The sequence below is a fragment of the Chiloscyllium punctatum genome, chromosome 3 (assembly GCF_047496795.1).
Source record: "Chiloscyllium punctatum isolate Juve2018m chromosome 3, sChiPun1.3, whole genome shotgun sequence".
In the NCBI taxonomy this organism is placed as follows: Eukaryota; Metazoa; Chordata; class Chondrichthyes; order Orectolobiformes; family Hemiscylliidae; genus Chiloscyllium; species Chiloscyllium punctatum.
The window spans coordinates 125,585,684-125,607,210 of record NC_092741.1 but is presented as its reverse complement, the minus strand read 5'-3'; the positions used below and the strand labels follow the sequence as shown (position 1 = coordinate 125,607,210).

Here is a 21,527-nt window from a genome sequence, read left to right as displayed (position 1 = left end):
ACCTTTGGTCAATCATTGCTCGACACACAATTTCCAATCATTTAAAATAGAAATTCCAATCCATTCAATTTTTATAAATTGATTCAACTCTATTCATTTCTGTCAGCTAGATCTTTCCCCCTCAATAAATCTCAGTGTTTGGCAAACTCCAAGACTTTATGAATACATCTGCATTTCTAGGAAAGTCTTTTTAAAATCTCTTCCAGTCTCTGGACACAATACAAGACAATGTTTTGTCAGATAAGCCCCAATCTTCCTCTCTCCATTGTAAGCCTATTTCATGATTATATTGAAATTAGCATGGTCATTACTTCTCTGCACATTCATTTCTTCTTATACCCTTACATCAACTATTCCACTCGAAGCATTAATTTCCACGTATCTGTCATTAGTAGCTCCTAGGATGTGCAAGCTTTACAAGACCATTTATGACCATTCCTATTTTCTTCAAACTCCATGGGCTACAGTATTATAGAGAAATGTAGACAGTTCAGAAAACCTCCTCTCCCCCAAAAGATTATATCCAACATCAGAATTTCACTTTTCAATTTTGACAATCAAAGATGTCCCAGTTTTCTCTCATTCTGGACAGTCTTCCCCACTGAACCTGCTGGTCTTGACAGAACGTTTTCCCTCATTATTTCCTTTTTAGGATTATTGCACTGTTAGAATTCTCTTTTTTTCCCTCTTTCCTATATACACATCGAAGTTACTTGCCATCTTTTTACGGGTTGGTACGTAGATAAAACAGATTTTGTAAAAGTCAGTCAAGGACATATCAGCTACCAATTGGAAAGCATGCTGTGTCATAAATAGTAGCATGGAGATCAGATACCATTTGAGGAGGAAGAAAACCACAGATAAATACCGGTATAACGTGCATTTCGTTAACACTAATTGGCTATAACACAATTGACAAATTGTTTGGATAATGCAAACTTTCTACTGATTGGGTATAGCAATTTTCTATGGCAATCTTGTACAGTGTGATTTTCTATAGCAGTTTTTCACAGCGCGATTTTCTACAGCACAGGGTTGAAGAGGAACATAACTGTTGTTTTATAGCAGAATGATCTGTATTGCGCTAAATAAAACTGAAGACTTTTGTGCAAATTAACAAATTCAACTGTCTGCAAACAAAACATGCACAAGATAAAATACAGTAAGAATATAGGAAATAGGAGCAGGAGTAGGCTATCTGGCCTGTCAAATATGCTCGGTCATTTAACAAGATCATGGCTGATCTTTTCATGGTCTTAGCTCCACTTACCCCACCTGCTCACCATAACCCTTAATTCCTTTTTTGTTCAAAAATCTACCTTTGCCTTCAATACAATCAACAAGGTAGCCTCACAGAGCAGGGACTTCCACAGATTAACAGTGCTTTGGGTGAAGAAGTTCCTCCTCGACTCAGTACTAAAGCTGCTTCCCCCTTATTTTGAGGCTATGCTCCTAATTCTATTTCCACCTGCCAGTGGAAACAACCTCCCTGCTTCTACCTCATCTATTCCCTTCATCATTTTACATGTTTCTGCTGGAAATTTGAGATTATTCACAAATTTCTGGCATTTGAATAAAATGACGTTGCACTCACCAATTGTCCTTGAGTAATGTATTTTTTCCACCAAAGATAAGGTCGCATGGCTGGGATAGCAGAAAGACCATAATAGGAATACATCAGCACATGAATGAAACTATTGAGAGTGGCCCCAAAGAAAGCTGCAAACCAAGACAGAGCATCAGTTGAACACAACAGAAATGTACGCAAGAAAATACATTAATGTTAAAATCTGGAAAAATACAAAAATTGAGAAACACTATTTTTGTTTATTGTGACATAATCGTTTCAAAGGTATCCAACCTCAACCTCCTGCATTTAATAGATAAGAGTTACTATTACCAATTTTGAAAAAGATAGCACTTACATTTTGTAAGTCACATTGAGAAATTTTAGTAGGCATTCTATTTCCCTGATTAAGCTCTAAAAATGTACAATCATCTTCAGTTTGGAGGTTACATAGCTGGAAAATGGGTTTTCTCCTAGTTGTGTTCGCATGTGTACAACCAACTTGTAGAATTGGATGTTGGATAAACTAGAATTTAAAGTATATATGTACATGGCAGAAAACGTCAAAATAGTCCAAATGCTCAGTATAAGGCTTCAGAATTAGCTTTGGCTTCCCAAAGATCTGGTCTTTGTGAAGCTGAGTCAATCTTCAAGTCTGTTTTAATTTCTCAGGTTGACATACGTACTACCACTAACCAGATTGCTTTCATGACAGGAACATAAAAGATTGCAAGCATATTCAAGATGAATATTTTGCTGGCTGACTGTCAAGAATGTGACAGGCCCCACAATACTGTCACGACTGTCTGTGTCTGCAAACTCCTCTCAATTAACAGAAAAAGCAATAAATGTGACTAGGCATGAAAAATGACTTCTCATTTGCAATCAACAATGACTGAATAGGATATTTCGTATGTCTACTTTTGTACTCTATTGTTTTTTTCAAAGAACTAGGCAGACCTAAATCAAAACCAGTCAGAATTGTGCAAAATTAGTTCACTGATCATCTTAAATACTTTTAAAAGGACTTTTATTCACTTAACGAGAATTACCTCAAGTGCATAAAGAGGCAATGAAAATTTAATAACCTCTATTTGATCAGTGGATTAAGCAAAAGTAATTGTGAAGTAGCGTTTTATGTTTAAATGGACGGAACTATACCATTTTCAAGCAGGCGTGTTTTCAATTCAAAAGAATATTAAAATTTTATCTAACAGGAATTTTCAAGTAGACCATTTCGAAGCACAGATGCCTGGTTGTTAAGTTTGTAAAACTGTCAATTTGAAAAGGAACACTGCAGCTTTAAAGAGCAACTAAATCTAAAATGCTTAGAATTTTTTTTTGGTTTCAATCTCCCAGCAACAGTCATCTATGAGTGATTTGCCTTTCAACAGGACATGGGACAAGCCCAGTCACTGTTTGATACTGAAGGTGGTCATAAACATTCAGTTCATGGCCAATTGTAGGAGGGTTCACAGAAGACGTACAGGTTGCCCAACACTGAGCACCAGACATAACTAAAATAAGCTTTATTACCTCCTGTAAAGAGGCACTGTGCTCATGCACCAACTCCAGCCAAAGCCACTGAATTTCTGCTTCACACAATATAGTGGCAAAATGTTCCAAATATACTCAGTGCCAAAGTGTTGACCTAATGCACTAAGGACAGGAATAAAATCAAAGATCCAAACAAGTCTAGGTTTAGTTGCCCTTTGAGAAAAAAATAAATCTCCTAAAAAAAGAAAGACTGTTATCTTTCTTACAGTGACCACAGGGCACCCAGTTCATAACAAACCACCAGATGTTGAACATGGTGGCGTGGTGATAGACATGCAGAACAGTGATCTGATGGTAGTTCTTTCGTAAAATGAAGAAAAAAGTGTCCATGAACTCTATGACTTTTGAGAAGTAGTACCACCATAGCACACGGATAATCTGTGAAAAAGAGGGAATAATGCTGAAATGCAGTTTATTATTGATGCATCATAAAAACCATCTGCAAAATAGCCTGCACAAGGTCTATAAGTGCATCCATTCATTTGATGAAGTAGGCTGTAAAGCATCATGGGACAAATGTCATTGTGCCATCTGGCAATTTCTGTGTTTCACAGAGGACAGTAAGTGAAGGCTTCAGTAGTGGTTCCAAACAAAATTTTCTTCTACTCCTTACCGGGTTGGGTTAGGTCAGTTTGACTGCTCAAGAATTTCAAGTGAGATCAAAAGGATTTTGACGGCAAACAGATTACGGCGGATATACATTTTGAAGAAAAAAACAGGAGAGGCACAACTGTCCTTTTTCACTTTGGAAGCTCCAGATTTTGGAATGTGGAACTGATATGGACCCAACAGCAATGTGCAAAAATCCACAAGAGGTTTTTGTGGCCCTCAGCATCAAATCAAAAGCTAGCGTTGAAATCATCAAAAGGTGTAGTTTTGTGACACTACGGGTATTCAAACACAGCCTTTCTGTACTGTAAACTTGTCAATATCTCATGCTATCAAATGATTGCACCAACATGTGGTTTATACACTGTTATATTTAAATGGCAATAAAGCCAAAAGTTACTTCGACGATTTCCCAGTAATTAAACCAGGTTTTACAACCCAAGTTAATTTTAATCCAGGTTATTATATATTCACAGAAGCCTAGAAATTATTTTACATAAATCCAAATTAGCATCATCGATGTTTTATCTGGATAATAAAGTTCTCATACGAATATGCCATATTGTACAATGTGATACCTGCATGATGGAGGAGCAAGTACTGGGCAGAGTATTTCTACAGCACAAGCCAATCTGTCAAACTGTGCCAATAACCTAAGGGAGCAGCTTCGGGTGAAGGAATTTAACTTTCAGACCCCTGACTAGCTGGCAGAAGCAGGTTGTGACAAAGGTCACTTATACCCCTGCCTGAACAACTGACTGACTTCACATGGTAGGGTATGGTTGAGAGTGGAAAGATGGTGACAGCAAGCCTTCTGAGCCTGGGAGGGTCTCTGCAAGAAGAGATCAGGCTTGAAAATAATCTACCAAGGTAGCTAATACACTGCAGAGGCAGCTGTCAAAAACAGGTGGGCACTGGCCATAAATGGAAATGAAAAGAATTCCACTCTGACAAACTGATTATGCAGAACAGCTTACCTGTGACAAATAATTATGAGGAAGTTACCAAGTGCATTGGTGTTACAGCAGAGAAATACAAGTCAATAAGATAAATGGGAAGGATAAATAAACGAAAGAGCTGGTCTTGAAGTGGGTTATGCTATCAACTTTGTAGAAACCTATGTACCTAAATCTGGAATGAATAACTAATCCCAGTAACAGTGGCCATGAAACTAATGGACTGAGAGGAAAACCGTTTGATTCACTAATGCCATTCAGGGAGGGCAATCTGCTGCTGTTATCTGAACTGAACCTGCAACTTCTCCAATCTAGAAGGACAAGGGCAACAGATCCACAGGAACACCACCACCTGCATATTCACCCCAAAGTCACACACTATCCTGACTTGGAAATATACTAACATTCTTCCAAGCTTGCTGTCTCAATAACCTGGAACTTCGGCCTGAACAGCACTGTAGGTGTACCTACATAATTGGGACTGCATTGCTTGAAGAAAGTAATGTACAATCACCATCCTAAACAACAAGTGAAACTTGTTTTTTGTTGCATTACTGATTATGGCTATAAGATTGTTAACTGACAAATGTGTGGCACACTTCTCCCAATTTCAAAATTTGTCCCCATCATTATTGAGGAAGCCTTTGTCGAATTAACTGGTTTGGGTGTGCCCATGTCAAATGTAAAACTGGATCATTTAAACTGACTGCGGATATCTTCTCTCTGTTCAAACATGTAGAAGCTAGTTAAGAGCAGGCCAACATGTTAAAAAAGGAAATTGCATGAAAGAACTGATTCTTCTCAAAAGTAATGCAATTAACATCTCCATTCTAGTTCCCATATAATTGTAAAGACTCGGACCAAGGGATGACCAGGATGTAATTAAGAGAATATGTGTTTCAACCGTTTTCCAGTATTTCCCATTGTTAACTGAACAATTCAGAGGTTTCATCCAGACATTAATTGACATCAATAATCAAAAACATCAAAAATCCCAACTCAGACGAGCGACTCCACTTCCTTGCCAAAGTCCTTGAAGACACTGTCACCTCCCAAATCTGTGCCCTCAATTCAATTCAATTCAATACCATGTCTGAATGCCTCATTAAGCATCCAATACCATTACAGTTCCATAATGTTAAAAATCACACAACACCAGGTTATAGTCCAACAGACTTATTTAGACGCACTAGCTTTCAGAGCACTGCTCATTCATCATATGGGAGTTGTGGAGTATAAGATCCTATATGATTTTTAAGGTTGTACACCCCAGTCCAACACCGGCTCCTCCACAATCATGAGTTCCATATTGGCTCTTATTAAAGTTTCAAATAACTACCTATATGACTTTCACCATAGTAAACTATCACTTTTCATCTTTCTCAAACAGTCCACAAAATCTAATACTCAAGCTATCCAAAATTTTTTGCCAATGTCTTTACTTGACCCAAGTCCTGTTTACCTCGTGCATATCCTGCAGCACTTCCAGTGAAGAAATAGCCTGATTTTGAAATTCTCATCCCCTCCTACCTCTTCAATTACCTCCAGCCTGACAACCCTCAGAGATATCTTCATGCATATAATGGATTGTCATAATAATCAAGGAGCAAAATGAAGAGAGCAAGTCATCATAGAGTTTCAGGGACCTACAGTGCAGAAAAAAGCCCTTTGGCCCACTGAGTCTGTGCTGATCAAACACAACCATCTAACTATTCTAATCACATTTTCCAACACTTGACCGATAGCCTTGTATCTCAACTGTACATCTAAATACGTCTTATATGTTATAAAGGTTTCTGCCTCGACCAGCCTTGAGTTCTAGATTACAGTGACACCGTGGGTGAACAAATTTTTCTCATATCTCCTCTAACTAAGCTTTCTGTCCCTTATCTTAAGTCAATGCATTCTGGTCATTGATCATTACATCAAAGGGAAAAGTTTTTTATTTTTATCTACCTGACCTATGTCGTTCATAATTTTATACATCTCAATCTTGTGCCCTCTCAATTTCTTCTATAATAAGTACAATGACTATTGCTTGAGAAAATGTGCTAGGGAAAATAATGGGACTAGCGACCAATAAGGCAGGGTGGCACATTAGTTAGAACTGCTGCCATACAGCGCCAGGGACCAGGGTTTGATTCCAGCTTTGGGTGAATGCCTGTGCGGACTTTGCACATTCTCCCAGTGTCTGCTTGGATTTCCTCTCAGTCCAAAGATGTGCACATCAGGTGGATTAGTCATGTTAAATTGCCCATAGTGTCCAGGGATGTTCAGGTTAGATGGATTAGCTATGGGAAATGCAGGGTTACAGGGAAAAGATGGGACCCTCTTCAGAAGGTTAGTGTGGACTTGCTGGGGCAAATGGCCTGCTTCCACACTGTCAGAATTCTTTGATTCCAAGTGCCCTGGACCTGATGGGATGCATCCTCATATATTAAAGGAAGTAGCTACAGAGATAGTGGATGCACTGGTATTAATCTTGCAATCATTATTCGAATCTGAAAACGTCTAGAGGATTGGAAAGCTGGCAATTAAACACCCTCATTCAAAAGGGAGGGGTTCAAGTTAGCTTAGCTTCTGTCATTGGGCAAATGTTAGAGTCTATTTCCAAGGATGTAATAGCCAAGCATATAGAAATACATCTGACCTAGAGTCAGTACAGCTTCATGAAGGGTAATCATGCCTGACAGATTTATTAGAATTTTTTGAGGAGATAACAAGCTATTTTGTTAAAGGGAAGCACTGGATGTAATATATGTGGATATTAAGAAGGTGTCTGATACGGTGCCATACATTAAGCTGCTTAATAAGGTTAGAGCCCATGATGTTGGAGGTAGTAGCATGGATGGAGAATTGACTAACTAACACAAGGCAGGGAGTGAGGATAAGAGGAGCATATTTAGAATGGCAACTATAACTAGTAGAATGCACAAGGATCAGTGCTGGGCTACAATTATTTATGATATATATTAATGACGTGGATGAGGAAAATGAACATATTATCACCAAGTTTGTGAATGACGCAAAAATAGGTTGCAGGGCAAATGGTCAAGGTGGCATGAAAAGAGTCAGCACAGGGATACAGACAGGCTAAGTGAATGAGCAAAAACTTGTAAGTGGAATGACATGGGAAAATTTGACAGGAAGAATGCAGGAGCTGTATATTATTTAAATAGAGAAAGACTGCAGCACAGAGGGATTCCGGAGTCCTTGTGCGGAAATGACAAGAAGCTAGCAAACAAATTCAGCAGGTTACAGGGAAGACAAATGGAAAAGCAATGTTTATTTCAAAGGGAATGGAGTATAAAAAAGTGAAGTCGTTCTGAAACTGCACAAAACCAAAGCTGGAATATTGAAAATAGTTTTGATTCTCTTATCTACAGGAAAATATACTGGCATTGGAGGCAGTGCAGGAAAGGTTCACTTGGTTGATCCTGGGTGTGAAGGGATTTTTTGAGGGGAGGCTGTGTAGGCTGGGCCTTTACTCACTGGAGTTTAGGGGAATGAGAGCCAACTTTATTGAAATATACAAAATTCTTAGTGGGCTTGACAGATAGATGTAGACAGATTGACTCCTCTTGTAAGAGAGTCTAGAACCAGAGTATTATCTCAGAATAAGGACTGCACTGTTAGAAGAAAGATGAGGAGGAATTTATTCTCTCAGAGGAGAGTGAAACTGTGGAGTTCATTATCACAGAAGGCTATTAAGACTGGGCTGTTAAGTATATTCAAGGCTGAGGTAGACAAATTTTTGAACAGTAAAACAAACCAAGGGTTCTGAGACAAAGGCAGTCAAGTGGAATTCCGCATTATCAAATTAGCCATGTTCCCAATGAATGGTGGGGCAGACTTGATGGGCCAATCTGCTCCTAATTCTTATGGCCTGTTAGTCCAAACACCATTACAAAACCAACTAAAATAAACTTTCAATTACTTTATCCACTTAGTCACATGAAAGTAATATTCCCAAAAGCATAGATACACAATCTATGAAGATCACACCTACACAGTAGGCAATTATGCTTAAAGTGCTTTAAAACAAAGGCATTTATCAAAGTTTTAGCAATCAGATTAATGGTTATTCTGCTTGAAAATTGAGCATTGATTTGATACAAGCAGAACTTTTGGAAACAGTGATAAAGGCGGGGAGGGGAAGGGAATTCATTATTACATGACTCGACTTAAATTGCTCTGCATGACAGAATCTTAATGCACAAGTTAGGTTTAATGACTAGAGTAATGTCTAGGCTTTTGTGGGAATTCAAGCAAAGAAACAGACTGAAAACCCCATCACGTACAAAAATATTTACTTCTGCTTTCAATTAATCAAACCAACAGGCAGAATTTTTTAAAGAAACTGTGCCATATATAATGTGTCTTTCTTGGCAAGTTTTTTTAAGGTGGATTGGGTTCTGCAACAAACAAGAGAAACCCATTGCTAAGTTACAGAGATGGAGAGTTCAATTGGAAGGCATTAGATTTTTGTGGGCAAAGATGAAGACTGCACTTTCACAATGAGATCATATCAGGGTAAAATGAAAATGAGTAGATAAAATTTCAACATAATTTCATATCGGGTTCAGATTAAGTTCATGCTTTTTTAACCTTCTCCGTGAACATGAAACCTTAAACAGAGAAGCATCATCACAATTTAGCTATTGTAATAAAAATCAGTAACTGCTTATGCTGTCTTGGCAGTTGGTTACGTCCTTGACATGATCTACCCAAGGACATCTTTGAAATCCTGCTTTCTCTGAGATTACAAAATGGAGACATTAACATCCTTTCAAAAAGGTTACAATCTTGGGCTTGACTCTGGGCATTCATAATTCTCTTGTTATCAGGCAAATGCAGACTAAATTTAACAGTTACATCTGATGTTTTGTCACAGAGCATCAAGGACAGAAAATGATTGGGGAAAAAAAATTACTGGCAAACCTCCTTACATCACTGTTTAGTGTGGATGATATTCCAAGGCAATTGTGGCAAATTTGTAAGTTAAAGAAAAAGACATCAGAAAACATCATAGAGACAGTGGTCACGGTCATAATATCTGGCTGAGGATTTTACCAAGATGTCAATCCAGCAACAATTCTGTCCTTGCACAGTACGAACATATGGAATTTTACCTTCAGGTCAGCTTCACCAGCATTGTGTGTGTTCTGACAGTAAATACTGTATCCTCCATCCCAAACACCTCTGACCAACTGAGAAAACAAACAGACTTTTTTGTAGTTACTGATAGTTTATTTCACAGGATTAACAAAAGCAAGGGTTTATTTCAAAAAGGTTGCAAAGGAAACAATCCACTCCATACAAAAGAAATACATGAACAAGGAAAGGCAACTTGTTCCAGCAACCTTGTCTCTTAATGGGGCCCAGGGACAATCCAATCTCCCATGGACACTCCCAACTCATTTCAATTTCCTGGCGAACAGTTAAAAGTTTTTCCATGACATTCAAATCAGATTTTGAAACCTCAGTGTGGGGACAACAACCAGAATGGTGCCTGCATTACTCACTGTAGTGGGAACATTTCCTAATGATGTGCTAGAAAAAACCCACCAGAATGAATTATTGCATCTACAAGTGAGAGAGGTACCTAAAGACTGGCATGAAATTCTTAATGGAAAAGCAATTGTATGTAGTTCTGCCCTGAAGATGGTAAAAAATCTTGTTTGTATATGAAGAATGATGAACGAATGTTTGAATCCCAAGCCAGATAAATAGAGAATAGGCCAGATCCTGCTATGTTAACCTAGAAGGGAATGGATTTTGAATGAATTGATCAAGCATTTAGGTTATTTTAACTCCCAAATCTACACTACATCCTGTCAACTTGACCGCATGTTGGAAAGAGCTGATTGGGTTTGACCCCAGTAAGAGATCATGCACTGGCCTCAAAGTTGTGGGCCATGGAGGGAATTTGGAGCAGATATGTTCTACAAATGGGCCAGTCGACCAGATGAAGCACGGATGTCCATTCTTAACAACTCGCTTTTCCCAGCCATTAAAGAAATTTTTCGGACTTCCCCTTAGCAATTAAAATCTTCTTCCCCACCAGGTCCTAGTGAACAACAACTTGCACCTGTGCACAGCTTTCAGTGAACATATCTCATAAAGGAGGTTCACAAATGAAAGCAGATGGTAAGATGTGAGTTGGAGAGAGTGATGGATTCACCACCAAGGAGCTGAACTCATAATGGGGCCTGTTCACTTCAGTCTTCCTGAAGATGATGCAACTCAATTATAACTTGATGCTGGTAAGCTACTCTGAGTGTGGTCAATTAAGGGTTTCAACCTCCTTCCAGGAGGATTAAGCTACATTATAAACTCAGGAGAGGAATGGATAGGGTGAATAGCCAAGGTCCTTTATTTTAGGGTGGGGAGTCCAAAACTAGAAGGCACAGGTTTACGTGAGAGGGGAAAGATTTAACAAGGATCTAAAAGGTAACCTTCTCACCTGGAATGTGTGTATGGAATGAGCTGCCAGAAGAAGTGGTGGGGATGGTACAATTACAACATTCAAAAGGCACCTGGATGGGTATGTAAATAGGAAGGGTTTATTGGGATATGGGTCAAGTGCTGGCAAATAGGATTAGGTTAGATTAGGATTACCTGGTCAGCGTGGACACAATTGGACCGAAGGGTCTGTTGCCATGCTATATAATTCTATGATTCTATAAGAGGGTCAGTTGCCATGTGGCGTGATCAACAGGTTATCTAATGTGGGCAGCTTAAGGTGAGAATCCTTTGATCAAAGGTAATTTGCGGCAGACTGAAATGCCTCTTGGGAGTAGTTTCCCTGCTCTTGCTTCTAGCTCCTATGTCACCTCCCCTCGCCCCTTCCACTGTGAGCCCAACTATTGGATCGTTCTAGCCTTACCCCCACAAAGCACACTCCTGCATCCTAGGTTGTTCCCATGATCCTGGGAGTTGAGGGATGTTCTGGGCCCTCTCCATGGTGCTACTGAATGCCAGAGCTACTAGTCACTAATGGGTCAGCAGCTCTCGCTGGCTTGGACCCCCATCCCAACCCCCATTCCACCGCAATGTCTTCATTCTGGGCACAGGTTTGTCAATGCTTGTTCTACAAGTCATTTGGCAGGCTTTCCCTGGCGCCAAGCAACAGCCTCGAAACCACCACCAAGATTCCCACCATTGAATCGTTCCATAGAGGTCATTCATCCCATCATGACTGTGTTAGCTTTGTGAAAATGAAATCCCCATCTCTTTCTGACCTTTTTGTCCATCCACTTAAAGACGGGTCTTCGTATCTACTCTATCAAGGCCCTTTCTTAATTTTAACGTATTAAATCTCCAGTGAAACTCCTAAATTGTAAGGATGACAACGTCAGCTTTCCAGTCTCTCACTAATAAATGCAGTCCCTCGTCCATTGAGAATGATGGGAAGGGCAGACAAAGATGTGGTCAATGTCAGCGCATGTGTGGAAACTAATGAGGTTAACAAAAAAGCAGTATGCCAGTGATGAAAGAGAAGGAATTAATTTTAAAATCTTGAGCATATCTGGGTATCAGACCATGGGGAGAATTGTATGGGGGTAGAAGTGGAGCCAGAGAGGCAACGTGCCACTAGAAATACATTGACTGAGAAAAACAAGCAGGCGTGTAACCTCCTAAAGGCAGCTCCTAGGAGCTAGAAAATGTCAGTGAGGTGATGACATGGTTCACAGTATGGACAACAGCAGTGACAATTCAGGTGGCTCACCTGGTCACCGTAATAGCTCATAATTGGCAACTTTAGACAGAATGTGACAAGGAATTTTAAAAGAGGATGGGCAACAAAGCATTCGAGCATCTATAAGGAAGTGATACTCCAGTTCAGCTCTTCCAACAGTGAGGGACAAGTGGCAAGTTTTATTCTTCTAGCTATGGACGGAGTTAAGTGGAAATTCACTGCACCTCTACCACCCATTGTAACAAGGAAGTGGTTACAAGACTTCCAAGATCATTCAGAAAGACTGAGTGACACTCATAGCTGGGCAGGGAATTCATATTTAATGAAAGGAACATAATGGAATACAAATTGCTCCAGTCACTTGACAGCTACATTGCTTTATATCAATTTATAACTGAAAATTCATGAATATGCACAACAAACAAGTTCCAGGTTGTGTTTTAATATCTTACCGTAGCTTTCATCAATGATACTTATCAAGTGAATGTGAAAACATCTGGAGAAATTTGCATCACATTACTCCCAATGATTTAAAGAACTTACCAAAATTCAAAAGCAATTTCCACGTACACTGCTCATAGGTATAAAGGAAGCTAAGGAATTTCAAAACCTCCACCACGTGTCAATGTATGAGCTTAGTTCTAAGTGAATCATTAATCAAACAATAATGCAAGTTTAACAAATGCTTTTTTGTATTGATAATTATTAATTTATAATCAATTTAACCTGTTCTTATTGTTTCCCTATTTGCACACATGCCACGGTGGCTCCTTTGGTCATTCTTTGAGCTGGGGGATGTAATTAATAAATGGTCAGGGTAATACGATGCTTGGCCTTTCAGCACAGAATCATCAAGATCAATCAGGTCAGCGCTGAATGTGTTTACTAGAAGATTCCAGTCAATATGAAGCTGGTGTCAACAATACTGATCACTGGAAATCACTAAAAACTGATCCCATCAACATTTCCATCAATAAATTACCAGATTGCTTCAAGCTAGTGTGTTAGTAAAAAGTATTTTTAACCAATTTTGACCTTTGATCAGCATCTACTTCCTGATGTACCTGAAGATGCACAGACAGCATTCCCATGACATCAGCAAGTGGTGTACATGATAACATCACTGATATCATGAAATCACAGAATAATTAGCAACAGCTTTAATTACACTATAACATCACTGGTGTAATATGGGCAACTTGTTACTGGTGTGATTAATGTTATCACTGCTGTGTGTTAGCATTGGTGTATGATTAGTAACAGCAACATCGTTGTGAGGTTCGTGATGATATCCTGGGTGTAATGCATGTGCATTCCAGGATGGCTTCAGTGCCAAACTGCAGAGGTAAAGACATTTTATCTCATCCTGTCACTTCAGAAAATTAACTAATCAATACAGAATGCAAAATGCCCTGATTTGCGGTCTAACTGATATTTTTAATTTGATCAATTGCTTGCACAAACCCTATAAATATTGACAAGTTGTCTTAGCTTATTGGTGTCTGTTGTTCCCTTGCTCGCTTCCTTTATATTTGTTCAACATAAAACAAAACAGATTTTCATAAACTTTCTCCAAATTTGCTCTATTTTTGTTGAGTTATTTTTCATTTTCGTGCCTCTCTGATGCTGGAAAACATCAGAAAAAGCAGGGCTTTAAGTCCTCATTAAAATCGGATTCTAAAAAGTCTTATGAATCATTTATTGGAGTTCATCTCAAGGGGACAAGTGATTATTTGGATCAAGTCATGTTCCTGATGACAGTAAGATATCTAGAAACCCCTCTCTTCAAAAGGAAACCAATGTGTTGAAGAACTGGAAAGGTAGTTGGATGCCTTGGAACATTATTCTTTTGTATGGACTAGAACAGGAATAAAAAGCCATTTCTGAGGAAGCTGGAAAAATGCATCGCAATTAAAACTGTTTGATTCACAAAAAAAGTTGTAGGTTCAAGCATTTGAGCACACAATCTAGATTAACTCTGCAACTTAACACCGTGGGAGATCTGCATGGTCACATGAGCACAACTCAAAAGAAAAGAAAATAATTGCAGATGTCCTGATAGCCTTTTCTTCCTTCACCACCAAAACAAGAAGGCAACAATTCTTTATTGTCTGCAAGATCTTGCTGCAACTAAAATGACTATCATACTTGCAAACACTGTAAGAATAAGGCTCTTCAAAATCAATCACTACATGCCTCAAGTTTTGAGTTAGTTTTCAGAAAATATGGTCAACTGCAAAAAATTTATTTTTGTACACAATCTATAAAGACAGACTTGGAGGAAATAATCTCTTCTTTTCGGTTTTCTTGCATTCTCTCTCTGACTATTCAGTTTCATTTATTTCTTCAGCAGCTGAATACAGTATACAATAATAAATCAAGAGGAATTCAAATGAGTACACGGGACTTTTTTTAAAAACCAGCCAGTGCACAGATGTAGCATCACAGAAGGTCAGTACTCTTTCAGCTGAATCGGTATAACGTAACTGCTGAACCACTCACAGACCATTTGAGGAAGAGAAATTAAGTTGCATCCGCACAAAGAATTTTAAAAATGATTAATTGAAAAAACATACCTTGAAGACACTGAAACAAGACAAGCAAATGACCCAGTGTAAGCATGATTAGTTCTCCGTACAATCTTACCCAGAACAGTCATACATCACAGAAACAGACTCTTAGGTCCAACAAGTCCATACCAACCATGTTTCCAAACTACACTAGTCCCACCTGCCTGCACTCGGCCCATGTCCCTCCAAACCTTTCCTGTTCATGAACTTATCCAAATTTCTTTTAAACATTGTAGCTGTACCTGCATCCACTACTTTCTCTGGCATTTCATTCCACACTTGAACCAATCTGTGTAAAACAAGTTGCCTCTCGTGTCGTTTTTAAATCTTTCTGCTCTCACTTTAAAAACATGTCTCTTAGTTTTGAACTCACCCACCCTAGGGAAAAGACCCTTGCTATTCAACTTATCCATAAACCTCATTATTTTATAAACCTCAATAAGGCACCCCTCAAACTCCTACACTCCAAAGAAAAAAGTCCCAGTCTATCCAGCCTACTTTTATAACTCAAACTCCCCATTCCTGGCAACATCCCGGTAATTCTTTTCTGAACTCTCCCCAGTTTAATAATATCCTTCCTATAACAGGGTGACCAGAACTGCACATAATACTACAGAAGAGGGCTCACCAATGTCCTATATAACCCCAAGTCCTATACTCAAAGGTCTGACCAATGATAATCAACTCATGTTAAAAGCATATTTCACATCTACATAATGTGCATTAGCAGAGAGAAATACAGTATTAGAAGGTAATCTATCCTTTGGGTGTTTGCACTTATCGAATTCTCCCTCCTCCTCACTTTGTTTCTGAAAGTAGCGACTCACACCAGTGTGTTATCTTACATGGGGGCTCATTCTTTGTAGCATAGCCTGAACAATGAGTGCAATGGGTTAGCCATCCTCAGAAGCTGCAGAACTTTCCCAGAGTGTATGATCAATCAATGGTAACACCAAGACAGCACTAACCCTGGGGACCTGATCCGATGGCTCAGCACCAGGCCAACTGCCTCTGTTGTCTCCAAGTTGTTTTTATCAAAACAGATAATCATGAGAAACTGCTGGACCACAAGGTAGAGAAAGCAATTCATGGGGTAAATATCTGTGGGGGTTGGGGGAAAAGATTAATTCATAAATGTTGACAAAATATTTAGATTTCTCACCTCACAAAACATATATAAGGAAAGGAGCGTTAATCCAATGTTATAGACCACTAGTATTCCCCTAGAAGATAGAGGTGCTTTGTTCTGCATGTACTTCGGTCCAGCCCAGACCACAAAGAGGTACAGGAGACTAAGTATAAAAGTAGGAAGATACTTATCTAGAAGGAAAAAACCTTCAACTCTGGAATCTGGAATAAGAGAGAAATGGGTGTGAGAATGATTCCTCTAGAACAAAAAGCAATTCAATCTGCAACTATACATTAAATAATAAATTAATGTTTCGGAAAAACAAGCTTTAGTTCCAGTCAATTTTGAACTGATGCATAATGCATAAGACACAGCTTGACATGTATGTGATTTGCACAAAATAACTTATAAAGTTGTGATCTTTTCCACAAATTGTGAAATCGTGTGGAAAAACGTACATATCAAATTAATACACGGTACATTTTCTTCCCTCCCCCCACCCCCAACCACCGCAACTGCTGACTGTGTCACCAAACTAAACAATGCAAGTGAGAGAACCATGGATGAAATTACATTTTTTAAATTGCTTTTTTGTATTATGTTCATAATGGGCAGAAAAACTGTCATTATCTAAGCTAGAAACTGAATAAACCCTAATTCCTCAGCATTAAGCAAATTGCTACGGTTCAGCGCTCTGCAAAGCACAGCTAGGCAACAAGTTGTTCACATTCACCGGACAGACAACAGAGGAGGAAGCTTTCAGATAAGAAACAGAATGCTACATTGATAGAGTATCTCAAATAAATGAAGCAGCACTCAAACTGTTAGGCAACCTTTCCCGATAAGCTGCCTTCAATAATCCAAAAGGTTTCAATGTAAGTACTTTAGCAGCAAGGCTGAATGAAGTTGAACGAAGGCTGAATGACATTCTGTCAAATTGGGAACAGTCTGTCCTTTTCTCTTCATCGCTCTGTCATTTCATACATGTCACGTTGCTTACTATAGGTAAAGGGGAAGCATAAATAATTGTTTTGGTTGCAAAGTGAGCTCTCATTTAATACAGGTGGCAAAGATTCCTTACAGGATGTGGGAAGATAATACAATGCTTTCTCTGTACAGAGTTCAGACCTCCCCAATTGCATCCAGTTCTCGTGGGCAAAACTGGACAGCAATGTTAGTCTTTAATAGATATAAGGAGGCTTAAATAACTGGTGGCAATAAAATATCTTTCACAATGTGTCCTGTTCTGCAATTCACTCATTTTGTTTAATTTGACTCTATTTTTACCTGTTTGAAACATTTTACAAGGACAGATTGTAAGCTAAAAGAATCTTGTCTTAGAATCCCTACAGAGTGGAAGCAGGCCATTCAGACCATCAGATCCACACCAACTTTCCCAGAAGCATCCCATTCAGACCCAACCCCCTAGCCTATTCCTGCAACCCTGCATTTCCCATGACTAATCTACCTAGCCTGCACATCCCTGAACACGACGGGCAATTTCAGCATGGCCAATCCACTTAATCTGCACATCCCTGGAATATGGGAAGAAACTGGAGCATCTGGAGGAAATTCCCACACAGAATGTGCAAACAGCACACAGCCTGACAGGTGGAGTCAAACCCAGGTCCCTGGTTCTGTGAGGCAGCAGTGCTAACCACTGAAACACTGTACCGCCCATTTTAGCCATGTCCATTTCACATAACACTGAGGATTGTATGTTAACAGACTACGTATCTTGTTATGTTCCTTTATCCTGTACCTCCCTTTCTTTATTATATTCAATGAGCTGCCTTTTTCAGAGTCAGTTGCCTTTTGTCACTTCAATAATTTTGAATTTATGAGTTATGTCCTACTTAGAAGAAAAACCTAGGGTTATGGTGTTCTGTTTGCCTGTGTGTGACAAAAATAGTAGAGAACACAGTGAAATATTAAAAGACTGTGGGGCTGCTAGAGACCAATCTATTCAACAGCACAAAGAAAAAAAATCTATAATTTACGTATCGTCTTTCACAGCCTCAGGGCATCCCAAAGTACCTTACAGACAAACAAATAACTCGGAACCACAATCACTGCTATGAAACAGAAGTATCTAATTCTATTAGCAGGACAAGTCCGAAAGAGAAACTCCAAGTATTCGAATCGCCCAAGTGACAGTCAGCAGAACCAGGATCAGGTAAAAACTGTTGAGTGTCTCAGCTTTGTGCATTCAGGTTGCAGAACCGCAGGGCTCTGAAGGAGATAGCTGAGGAGGTTGTGGGGGCATTGGTGGTGATCTTTCAGGAATCAGAACAGGAAATTGCTAATGTGACACCCCTATTTAAAAAGGGAGGGAGGCCGAAGACAGGAAATTATAGGCCAGTTAGCTTGACCTCAGTCGTTGATAAGACTTTAAGTACTTGGAAGGCATGGTAACATACGTCTAAGTCTGCACAGCTTTTTCAAGGGAAGGTCATGCCGAACAAATCTGATGGAACGCTCTGAGGAGATACTGAGCAAGTTAGACAAAGGCGAGCCAATGGATATGACCTACTTTGACAAAATGCTACGCAAGATTGCGAAATTAGATTAGAGCCCATCGTGTTAGGGGCAAGGTACTGGTATGGAGAGAGGATTGGCTGACTGACAAACGGTACAGTGAGGAATAAGAGGTCTTTTATGCGATAGCATCCAGTGACTAATGGAGTTCCACAGGGCTCAGTGCTGGGACCATAAGTATTCACATTTTACATTAACACTGTGGATGAGGGAACTGACGGCATTAAGTTACAATGACACAGAGCTAAGAGGTGAGACAGCTAATGTTTTCTAAATGGGGAAAAGCTTCAGAAATCCGAAGCACAAAGGGACGTAGTAATCCTACTTTAGGATTTTCTTAAGTTAACATGCACGTTCAGTTGGCAGTAATGTTAGCATTAATTTCAAGAAGGTTAGAATACAAGAGCAGGGATGTACTGCTGCAGTTGTGTAAGACTCTGGTCAGACCGCATTTGGAATATTGTAGGCAGGTTTGGGCCCTATATCTGATGTAGGGTTGCTGGTGTTGGAAGGGATACAGAGGAAGTTTGCAAGAATGATCCCAGAAATGAAGGTCAATTCATATGAGGAGCAGTTAAGGCCTCTGGGTCTGTACTCAATGCAGTTTAGAAGAGTATAAGAGATTTGGATAGAGTGCACTTAGAGACAATGTTTCTACCAGGAGGAGAGACTAGGACACAGGAGTATAGCCTCAGAACAAATGGATGACCTTTTAGAATTGAGATGCAGAGGAATGTTTTGAGCCAGTGAATCCGTGGGAGAATGGAGTTGAGAACCATGTCAACCGGGGTCAAATGGGAGACCAGACTGGATGGGCTGAATGGTCTAATTCTGTTTCTATATCTTATGATCTGGAGGGCTGGCTTTGAATTCTACTTCTGACAGATCTACTACACAAAGAGATACTGATAAAATATCAGTTGAAGCAAAGACAGAAGAGGCAATGTATGTGGTGAAAATATTTTTTGGAAGGATGCACTTGCTTTACTTGGTGTGAAAAATGTCTGGTCATAAAGTCATAGAGTCCTACAGCACGGAGACAAGCCCTTTGGCCCAAACTGGTCCATGCAGACCAAACTGCCCACCAACGCTAACACCATTTCCCTGAACTTGGCCCATACTCCTCTAAACCACTCCTACTCATGTATTTGTCCAAATGCCTTTTAAATGTTGCTAACTTACCCGAATGGCTGATGGCCGCAATGGCTTGCATTCCCATTTTGAAATGAAGTGAAGTGGAGGAGAGATAGTGATAGGTCTTGTTATAATCTCCCCTAGAGACAAGATGAGGGGCCACAGGAGCAAAAGGTGGCAATGGAATGACACTGCACAAAATTAAGCCATTGAACCGTTCCTGCCCCAGTCAATCTTGCAGCGATCCATTCAATTAATCCTATTCCTGTCATCCTTTCCTCACAGATGCGCAAATAATTCCCCTTCAAGTTACCCTGACAACGCATCAGAACCCCAGGGTACTTACAGACACATTGAATTTCTAATTGCAACATGCGTTTTCTTTCAAAAAGAGTACACACTGAAATTATGTCTGTAGCTGTAAATTCAGTGGCTGTCTGGAGAGGAACCCCAGACTATCATATTTGAAAGTGCTAAGAGAACTTCAAAGGGCAACCCATCAAAGGTAGACAGGCAAGTTACATCAAACTAAATGTTACCTCCAACGGCTACAGAGATAACTAAGGAGGCAGACTATCATCCATCTCTGCAAAACCTAATCTCTTACAGATTAAGTCCCCAACTGCAGGTATGTTTTTCCCTTTTAAGAATTAATAAGAAAAGGAGTTTAAAAGACAATTCGGATCTGTATATTATAGTGAATGAAGATATCTGCTAAGGGTCACAACTGAGAAAGTCTAGTTATCCCTGTGCTGCAGGAAGTCCCTCACTCTTTGTTGGTGGCCAGAAGGTAATCAAAATCGCAGTCAAAAGAAACAACAATTCAGGCTTTTCAGTTGACCTGTAAAGTCAACCACCTCAAAATCAATTGTTCATCTACCAACATCATTGCTAACTGAATCATTCAACTTAACAGCCACTATGTCCCATCATCTTTTCTTCAGGGAATGCAAAAATTGACCAGCAACATTTTTTAATGTTTATCTTTTCCAGGTAAGCTTCTTACCGATAACGCGTGCTGAAAGTGATTAATTCTTCTTGCACTTAGCAACCAATAAACTCACTTTGTGATTTTGTAGACTTGCAGTAAATCTCTTCACATGGCTCAGCTCTGAGAGGAATGACATCACCTACTCCGGTGTCTCCACATACCTGAAGTCTGACCATCTGTGGTACCATTTTGATAAAACTTGTTTGCACCCTCTCGATGTTGTTCCCAAAGTATGGCATTCAGGTAAAAAACACCACACTCTAGATGAGATTGACCTAGTGAATGATGGAACAATCTCTCTTTTAGGCCCGTATCAAATGGGCGGCACGGTGGCACAGTGGTTAGCACTGCTGCCTCACAGCGCCGGAGACCCGGGTTCAATTCCCGCCTCAGGCGACTGACTGTGTGGAGTTTGCACATTCTCCCCATGTCTGTGTGGGTTTCCTCCGGGTGCTCCGGTTTCCTCCCACAGTGCAGGTCAGGTGAATTGGCCATGCTAAATTGCCCCTAGTGTTAGGTAAGGGGTAGATGTAGATGTAGGGTTATGGGTGGGTTACGCTTCGGCGGGGCGGTGTGGACTTGTTGGGCCGAAGGGCCTGTTTCCACACTGTAAGTAATCTAATCTAAAAAATCCCATCCTTCCTTGGACTATTTATACATTATAAAATATGTTTGAGTTCCTTTTTATACAACATGCTAAATCTATTAAATACCTTCTCTGTTCCTCATATTTCTGTTTTCAGTTCTCCTTTGCACTTCCTATATTCAGTTTGT

At 39.7% G+C, this 21,527-nt stretch overlaps 1 protein-coding gene across 3 annotated transcripts in view; it reads right to left on the bottom strand.

Moving 5' to 3' along the window:
- elovl5 (ELOVL fatty acid elongase 5) overlaps positions 1–21,527 on the bottom strand; it is a 112,681-nt gene that overhangs the window by 17,617 nt on the left and 73,537 nt on the right. For all 3 annotated transcript variants that reach the window (XM_072560347.1, XM_072560338.1, XM_072560329.1), the window contains 4 exons: positions 16,124–16,311; positions 9,822–9,899; positions 3,331–3,502; positions 1,595–1,719 (listed from right to left, as the gene is read on the bottom strand). In XM_072560347.1, coding sequence (XP_072416448.1) covers positions 1,595–1,719; positions 3,331–3,502; positions 9,822–9,899; positions 16,124–16,311 — 563 coding nt within the window. The remainder of the gene's footprint in view (positions 1–1,594; positions 1,720–3,330; positions 3,503–9,821; positions 9,900–16,123; positions 16,312–21,527) is intronic.